This window comes from Astatotilapia calliptera, chromosome 5 (genome assembly GCF_964374335.1).
Source record: "Astatotilapia calliptera chromosome 5, fAstCal68.1, whole genome shotgun sequence".
Classification (NCBI taxonomy): domain Eukaryota; kingdom Metazoa; phylum Chordata; class Actinopteri; order Cichliformes; family Cichlidae; genus Astatotilapia; species Astatotilapia calliptera.
In genome coordinates this window covers 22,029,221-22,038,337 of record NC_137426.1, presented here as the reverse complement: position 1 = coordinate 22,038,337, position 9,117 = coordinate 22,029,221, and the positions used below count along the sequence as shown (strand labels likewise).

Genomic DNA, 9,117 nt, shown 5'->3' with positions numbered 1-9,117 from the left:
CCCATTTCAATCATTTATTTTTACCAGTGACACCAATATAACATCTCCACATTCACAAATATACATTTCTGACATTCAAAAACAAAACAAAAACAAATCAGCGACCAATATAGCCACCTTTCTTTGCAAGGACACTCAAAAGCCTGCCATCCATGGATTCTGTCAGTGTTTTGATCTGTTCACCATCAACATTGCGTGCAGCAGCAACCACAGCCTCCCAGACACTGTTCAGAGAGGTGTACTGTTGTCCCTCCTTGTAAATCTCACATTTGATGATGGACCACAGGTTCTCAATGGGGTTCAGATCAGGTGAACAAGGAGGCCATGTCATTAGTTTTTCTTCTTTTATACCCTTTCTTGCCAGCCACGCTGTGGAGTACTTGGACACGTGTGATGGAGCATTGTCCTGCATGAAAATCATGTTTTTCTTGAAGGATGCAGACTTCTTCCTGTACCACTGCTTGAAGAAGGTGTCTTCCAGAAACTGGCAGTAGGACTGGGAGTTGAGCTTGACTCCATCCTCAACCCGAAAAGGCCCCACAAGCTCATCTTTGATGATACCAGCCCAAACCAGTACTCCACCTCCACCTTGCTGGCGTCTGAGTTGGACTGGAGCTCTCTGCCCTTTACCAATCCAGCCACGGGCCCATCCATCTGGCCCATCAAGACTCACTCTCATTTCATCAGTCCATAAAACCTTAGAAAAACCAGTCTTGAGATATTTCTTGGCCCAGTCTTGACGTTTCAGCTTGTGTGTCTTGTTCAGTGGTGGTCGTCTTTCAGCCTTTCTTACCTTGGCCATGTCTCTGAGTATTGCACACCTTGTGCTTTTGGGCACTCCAGTGATGTTGCAGCTCTGAAATATGGCCAAACTGGTGGCAAGTGGCATCTTGGTAGCTGCACGCTTGACTTTTCTGAGTTCATGGGCAGTTATTTTGCGCCTTGGTTTTTCCACACGCTTCTTGCGACCCTGTTGACTATTTTGAATGAAACGCCTGATTGTTCGATGATCACGCTTCAGAAGCTTTGCAATTTTGAGACTGCTGCATCCCTCTGCAAGATATCAGAATCAGAATCAGAATACTTTATCTCACTATTTTTGACTTTTCTGTGCCTGTCAAGTCCTTCTTTTGACCCATTTTGCCAAAGGAAAGGACGTTGCCTAATAGTTATGCACACCCGATATAGGGTGTTGATGTCATTAGACCACACCCCTTCTCATTACAGAGATGCACATCACCTAATATGCTTAATTGGTAATAGGCTTTCCAGCCTATACAGCTTGGAGTAAGACAACATGCATGAAGAGGATGATGTGGACAAAATACTCATTAGCCTAATAATTCTGCACTCCCTGTACAGCATTCCCAATCTCACGCTCTCTCTTTTCTCCAGTTTAGAAAAATGACAACAATCAGCAAGACAATTTGTCATCCTCACTTTTTGGAGAACTTTGGATGGTTATGAGCATGCGTCTATTTACATCTGGATTGCTAACATTTTCTTTCCTTGAAATAATATGACTTTAAATCATTGTGTGAAATTTGCCACCTACTTGACGTTACCTGTATATTAGTCGAATAAAATGTCAAATATACAGTCACAAGTGTTTTAGTTGTAATTCTTAGTCAGCTGAAAAGTTAATGTAATCTGTATAATCATTATTAATTATTAATCATTATTAATCTAATCATTAGTATACCTCATCATATTCCCTTGTCTTTAAGACTTTCAGCCACGTTTCATGGTCCCCATCACTGAATAGAGTGACGTGGCTGAAGCGATACAGCAGGTTCTGCGGTCAACACTGAATAGAGCTAGCATCCATATAATTTTTTGTTTTTTGAGCAAATCAGAGTGAAAACTGTGTTGCAATTTGCTCAAACTACTGACATAAAAGTTCAATGCAATAAAAGAAATTACTGGACTTTTCAAATTCAAGGTTAACTTACAGCTATTGAATAATTCTGATAAGCGAAGACATTCATTCATTGTCAGTGAATGTGGGTTATGGTGCTAAGCCTCAATATTCAGACACCCATGTCCCGCAGAGAGGACGAGGGGGGCTGGAGCGAGTCTCGAAGTCACATTGCTCATTTAAGCGCACACCTCAGGAGACCAAACTTACCCCTTCTGGTCAGAGCGGCCTCTCAGTTGAGGTGAACTTGTTTAACAGCCTCATCTCCACAGCGCAAAGGGCCTATGCTGGACGAGGGGAATGGCTCAAACACCTGCTCACACGCAACTCCGAGCTGTCACATACAGTTAGGCTCACGCGACCGAGCGCGTCTCCCCTCCGTTCACTGACACCGTGCTGCGGATTTGGCGGCCGCCCTCGCGCCTCAACAAAGGCCCGGGCCTCCCCTGTTTGTCTCGACAATTTCAGTGAGCTTATGCACATCTCTCACACACGCGCTCGCGTGCGCGCAAGTCTTTGAGCTCCAGGGGCTACAGCCACGGGCCGGCCACGCGCGAGCCGAAGCGCGTCAACAGGAATTGGATGGGAGTGGGAAGAGGAGGAGCTTTAACGTGAAGGTTAAAACCCGGAGCCCCCTCAGAGTGACCCGCACTGAGAGGCTGAGCAGCTCCGCACAAGGAGACGCCACTGAACTTCAGCGCTGCTTGATGGACGGTGTGACCGAGCTGTGATCCGTGGAGAAAGGACAAATATCATCTGACAGACTTCCTGAGGCGGTCCCGGGACACATCAGCACCGGTATGTTTCATAGCGCAGCCGAGAGAGGCTCTGCGGGTCTCACATGTGAGTGAGTCAGTGTGGACACACTGTTTACACGTAATTTACATTTTAATGTATCTTACAGGCAACTTGCTTTCAGTTTAGAGTACCAGATTTTTTTGGCATAGGGATTTTATTTTGAACTAAAGCAAGTGCACGTAAAGTCAACAAGAAATTAATATATCTAATGAAAAAAGTACAAAAGGCTTATCTTAATATACTTCAGCAATAACTGCTTAGGCACGCAATTTGTGGGGAGACATTAATATTTCTGCCTTTGAAAATGTCTATTTGAATTCAGACTGAGCCCTCTGTCAGGCTACTGATCTGCGGGATGTCGATCTTTCATTTAATCCCATGGTCGTTGCTTCATCCACGGAGTAAATCCTGTGATGGCCCAGATTAAAGTCCTGTCGGTGACTTGCTGGGGCATTACCAGTTCACAAGTTGACCGGGATTACCCAAAGAACAAGGGAAGGGGAGAAGACGGGTAAAGCAGATAATACATATAGGGGAAAATTCATGTAGCTATAAAAGCATTAAAAGCCATCACCTCTCTCTGCAGCTGTAATGTTTGGCCAATCAGAAGTACATGAGGCTGAGAAGCGCGCATCAGGAACTGTCCGGTGCTGAAACCGTCGGCCCGTTTGAGGACTTATTTGTGCAAAAATAATGGTTTTAAAGGTTATTGATGTTTATTCCTTGTGACTTAAGACTTGTATTCACTAACCCCAGGTTACCACGGCCATCAGACCCCTTAATTCACCCCTTAACCTTCCCCAACCTTAACATCGTATAATCTTTCTGGGAGTCAAAGGAGCTTGCTAATAAAAGCGTCTGGACTTCTTTAAGTTACTTGAAGACGTTTCACCTCTCATCCGAGAAGCTTCTTCAGTTCTAAGGTCAAATGGTGGAGAGTCCCAGATATCGCCACCATTTGACCTTAGAACTGAAGAAGCTTCTCGGATGAGAGGTGAAACGTCTTCAAGTAACTTAAAGAAGTCCAGACGCTTTTCTTTGCAAGCTCCTTTGACTACGATGACCTGGATGACTGAGAACCTTCACAGACAATCTTTCTGGGAAGTAAGTTAAGTTATGTTTCTAGATGAAAAGAACAGGAAAAGTATTTTTTCGCTAATCGAAAGATCTTACAGCAAAGAGAAGCAAACAGTGACAGAAATACACTAGATTTTTATACTTGGTCTTATACTTAATTTCTTTCATTTAATTTGCAAACTTTTGATTTTTTATTTCCACTTCCGTTGGTGAGGTTTAGGAACCAAATAGTGTTGGTTAGGTTTAGGAGATTATGCTAAAATATCCTTGAACAATATTAACCACCTGCTACATTTTGTAGTCATACATGATTAAAACAACAGTCAGAAATTAGTAACATTAGTGGCAATGTCATTACAAAATTATTTTATGATGCATTAAAAACATGATCCAGAAGAGATTACATGTTCCTTGAAAAACAAACGATAATACTGATGAGCATTTGTAGGAGGTGGGGCTGTTAATTATGGCTAACACACCTTTATTATGAAGCCAGGAAAGATAAACTGCTGATCACCTGCTGATTTATGAAGAGCTGTTTAATCCACTGGAACACTTATAATCTGAGACAGGTCCAGAATCACCAAGTTCAGTCCAAACAAAAGCTGCTAAGTATTCCTCTTTAGTGGTGCTAAAAAAAAATTAAATAAATAAAATAAAAGTTAAAAGGAGCAAATTCACATGTGAAAAGGCTCTGATCAAAATATTACAGAAATAAATATATTTCAGTGCATTATAAATTATTCAGAATTTAGGTAATACTTATGTAGGATGACCTCAGTGACCAATAACCTAAAATATACATTCCAGTTTAATGCAATACTTTCAACAGCACATGACTTTAGGAAAAAACCCCAATATTTTGTATTATCATATGTTTAGGAAAAACAGATAACATTCATAGAATTTCAAAACAAATCCTAGTGTAAGTACAGTCACTGTATGTATTACAGTACTCATGTTGAATGCATTGCTTTATATAAAAGAAGAAGCTGGAAACCAACAACAACGAACTTGACAATGATGAATCTGAGGTCTAATAAACAATACTGTCTGCTATTATTACAGCATGTGTGTCACAAAGATGTTCTTTATTCTCTATTTTTTGGCAGATTGCTATGATGATAAAGCCATATGTTAGACAAGGGGAGGGTGAGGAGGTCGTCAGCCCTCTGCAGTGGATGGACGGAGACATGAGCTCACCTGATGGGGATCCATCGGCCCCATCGCACAGCTACAGAACAGGTGACATGATCCAACAGGCCAGAGAGATGGGGAGTGAGGACGCAGAGGAAGATGAGGAGGACAGAGAGGAAGGACCAGAGGATGAATCAAAACGACGAGGGCCTAAGAGAAAGAGGATGACCAAGGCCCGGCAGGAGCGTTTCCGTGCGAGGCGAATAAAAGCGAATGCCAGGGAGCGCTCGCGTATGCACGGCCTAAATGATGCACTTGAAAACCTGCGCAGCATCATGCCCTGTCACTCCAAAACACAGAAGCTGTCCAAGATCGAGACGTTACGGCTGGCCCGCAACTACATCTGTGCTCTGTCTGAGGCTCTGGAGGGGGGCCTGTCCACAGAAAGCAGGGCTTTCATGGAAACGCTGTGTAAGGGACTGTCACAGCCCACGACCAACCTGGTTGCCGGCTGCTTACAGATGGGACCAGCTCCGGGTCCTGGGATGAGGCCTGAAGACAGACATGGAGGTCGGCCACCACCTACACTTGGTGGCATGGTGAGCTACTCCTCTCCAGGACTGCCAAGTCCCCCATATGGCACATTTGACTCAGCTCACCTGCTTCACTTGAGGGCGATGAAGGGAAGACCCTATGAGAATCACTCACCAAACGAGTACAATGCTGGTGGCGTGGGAACCCCTCCATATGATGGCCCGCCTACACCACCTCTCAGCATCAGTAGCAACCTGGTGGCCAAACAGGAGCCTTCACCTCACTACCCACCTTCCCACCGCTACTCTCCCACCCCTGTGGAGCAGGTGCTGTATCATACACATACCGGATATGATGTACACTTAGAGGGGCCATATGACTCCTATCATCCACCGCACATGCCTCCCCGACAGATTACATCTGTCTACAGAGACTGAGGAGGATCGGTTCCACATCAGCCTTCAGTACGACTTGAAGGATGGAGTCCCGTCCTTCACAAACACTCAGGCTGATTTAAAGAAGCTGGCTCTCTCTCAGTAGACAGACTGGTAGTCAAGCACTGTAGAATAGTTTGTTTTTTAACACTTGTGGAACATTTGCACAGTAGAGTAGCACTACTCAGCATTGCTAGTATTAGAAAATATTTGACTTAAACCAATAAATTGTTTTCCAAAACTCATTTACCAAATGATATAAGGACATAGCAGGCTGCTGCTGTCCAGCTGCCCGGGTACTGTAAAATAAGCACTTCTAATTAAGCTTTGGTAACACCAGATATTATTCCACATAAAGTATTTTTAATTTATTCGTTAATTTAAGATGGTGTAAATTAATTTTTTTCTGATGTGTGTGTTTTTGTTTTTTTTGTTTTTATTTGTACATATTTGTAGTCCAAGCTTTTCTTTGTCACTTAGACTCATCCATCTAATATCTTATCCTTGTTTTGTGTCCAGTTTTTTGTTCCATTATATTCAAGTTTCACACTTGAAACCATTCATTTGTGGGGATCAAGCTGATCTTCTGTGAGTAATGACCGAAGAGAGAGATATTTGTTTGTTTGTCTTTATTTTAAATTTTCTGTAATGTGGAGGTTTGCAAAGGGGATCGCGGAGAAGCAAAAATTGTAATTCTCAGGTTAAAATTGTAAAGAAACTGCAACATATGACTGTTTTTCTTTTCAGTCTTGTTTCCTTTGGGACAATTGATGTTATTAAAATACTGAAAGTTCAATTAAGTCTGTTTTTTCTTTTGTTTACTACTTGATGAAATGTTTTATTTTTAAGCATATATATTCATCAGAATCCATCGTTTAAACCAGGGGCGGAGCGTGGGGGTGGCTTACGGGGCTTAAGCCCGGGTTGTTTTGTCAGAAGCCCGGGGTATTTTGGAGTGTAATTTTTTCATAGTTAGATGCCTGGCTGACAACTGTATAAAACAAAAAGTACACACAATATTCGAAGCACATAGTGCACACTGTGGGAATTTACGACTGTGCATGAATCCCCCCCTGATATTGGTATGATCCAAGCTCAGGCACAAAGCGACTGAGCGAGGGGGCGGGGGGAGCTGCTGCCCGTGAGTGCGCTGTTGGAGAAACGGAGCCAGCCATACTAAGGAGAGCTTAAGTTTGAGCAGGTACCAAAGCAAATCATTCGTACCATACAAATAATGTAAATATGACGGTGCATCACGAAAGATTGATATGAAACTGATCACTTGACCAATATTATTTTACTTGCTCTTCAAGTGAATCAACAAATGGCGAAATGAAAAGCCGAACAAATGCTATTTTTTAGAGAGTCTTAGCTTATGTGTGTTTATTTCATATTTTCAGTTCTTACCCTCCCCGACTAATTCGGTTTCAGTTATGTACTGAAATATAAGAATGGACATTAGAGGCTTCTTTCAAAGAAAAAACTCAGGTAAATGTTATTTTATATATTATGCTATGTATGTTGTTCAGTATATTTCTATGCAAAACAAGAGGGATTTCAGTACACAGCAGGATATTCACATTTGTAACCAGATATTTACATACACTTTAGGGAGAAAACGTAAAACATTTTTACTGTACAACATCAATTTAGAGTAAATTTTTGTTTTAGATAAATATTGAAATATATTTTGAATTAGTTAAATGTCAGAATAAAGAGAGACAGAGCTGTCTATTTTTTATCACTTTCATTAAATTTAGGAGTACATGTACACTAAGTTTATTGTTAATTAATAAGAAAACTCCAGACGATTCCATTCTGAGCTGAAGAAGCTTCTGATAGGTTAGTAGAGTCCATGTGAGTAAACTGGTGGCACAGCTGTGGATGCATATAAGGCAAAACACAGAGCCTGTTTCTTTGACATGGGAAAATCAAGAGATGTCAACCAAAACACCAGGAAAAGAATCGTGGAGCTCCATAAGTGTGGCTCAAGTTTGAATACAATTTGGTGCCATTTGCAATTAAAAAACACAGACAGTTTCTCTCTTTACTCTTAAAGTTAACAAATATGTTTTTATATTTATCAATCTAAAAAAATAAACATTTAGTCTGATTTGATGTTACAATTAAAAAAGTGTTTGTGTTTTGATCTGAAGAGTTCGTAAATATCTGGTTTCAACTGTAGATTTGATGATTGTCAGCACAAAGAGGGAGAGAGAGGAACAGAGAGAGAGAGAGAGGGAGAGCAGAATGAGGACAGAACAGAGATGAACAAGAGCAGGTGAGACACACATGTTAGTCAAATGGTTGCTTACTAAAAGTATCACTGTATCATAGGTACTCATGTATCTCGTACCTAGTGTTTCTTTTTAGGTTTGCTATTTTTCAAATTCTATATTTATTAAGTTCTGCAGGCTTGTTTGCACAACAAGGCTAAATAATTATATAAACTTTTCTCAATCTAAATATTGTACTTTGGTAGAATTAAATAAATAAGTGTAGAGCAGGTCTATGATGATTTTTAGTGCTACTATCATCTAGTTCTGATTGTGGTTCTGTCTTGGTTAAGTCCTCAGTAATCCTGCTTTTGAACTGTTGTAGTCCTGTTTTAATTCTGGATCAGTTCTGGGTCTGGTTGAATTGGGGTTTACTCCCTGTGTCTTGATACAGCCCCGACTTCGTTCTGTCTTGCTGCTCAATTAAAAAACTAGTTTAAGGTGTCCTGCATGTGTGATATATATATTTCCCTATATGAAGTCATTCTTTTTTGAACAAAACTCAAAACAAAGCCAATTAATCTTTCAGTCATTTCTACACCCCCCCCCCCCCCCCCCCCCTCAAAAAAAATAAAATCCCACATGCATACTACCCTTTAGGGCTAAGCCCCGGGTGTTTCAAATGTCTGGCTCCTCCTCTGGTTTAAACACTACCAACATTAACACGCCTTGTTTACTTGCTACTTTGTTTCTCATTTTTCTCTCCAGATCTCTGTGGTTTAGCGGCACTAATCCCCGGTGCCGTCTTTTAATGAAGGACGAATGTGCGAGGCAGGATTGCAAGATAAAGATTTATGATTAACATGGCTGCCCGCCTTCTTAGGCTTTCTACTTCTCTGACATTGCGTTGGCATAATCCTGCCCTGACATCCACCCAGGCTGCAACTTAACACTTGTATTATACACATTTAATAAATACATTTCAAAAAACATTTGAAATGCT

General features: G+C 41.4%; 1 protein-coding gene and 1 long non-coding RNA gene across 3 annotated transcripts; one reads left to right on the top strand and one right to left on the bottom strand.

Annotated features, from left to right (window-relative positions):
* Positions 1 to 2,358, bottom strand: LOC145428920 (uncharacterized). Its single transcript, XR_013909272.1, has 2 exons — positions 2,129 to 2,358; positions 1 to 1,053 (listed from the first exon to the last, which is right to left on the bottom strand). It is a non-coding gene; the product is annotated as an uncharacterized LOC145428920 (long non-coding RNA).
* A 216-nt stretch (positions 2,359 to 2,574) lies between these two features.
* LOC113021711 (neurogenic differentiation factor 4-like) lies at positions 2,575 to 6,694 on the top strand. 2 transcript variants are annotated; one of them, XM_026166422.2, is made up of 2 exons: positions 2,575 to 2,716; positions 4,906 to 6,694. In XM_026166422.2, exon 2 carries the CDS (start codon positions 4,912 to 4,914, stop codon positions 5,899 to 5,901), a length of 990 nt encoding a protein of 329 aa, XP_026022207.2. In that variant the 5' UTR covers positions 2,575 to 2,716; positions 4,906 to 4,911; the 3' UTR covers positions 5,902 to 6,694. The 2 variants fall into 2 exon arrangements, with proteins under 2 accessions (XP_026022207.2, XP_080158012.1); XM_080301886.1 differs by having other exon boundaries at positions 2,623 to 2,761.
* Positions 6,695 to 9,117: the final 2,423 nt, after the last annotated feature.

Excerpts from the sequence above, each read along its gene's own strand:
- LOC113021711 (XM_026166422.2), top strand. The coding sequence starts at position 4,912 with ATGATGATAAAGCCATATGTTAGACAAGGGGAGGGTGAGGAGGTCGTC.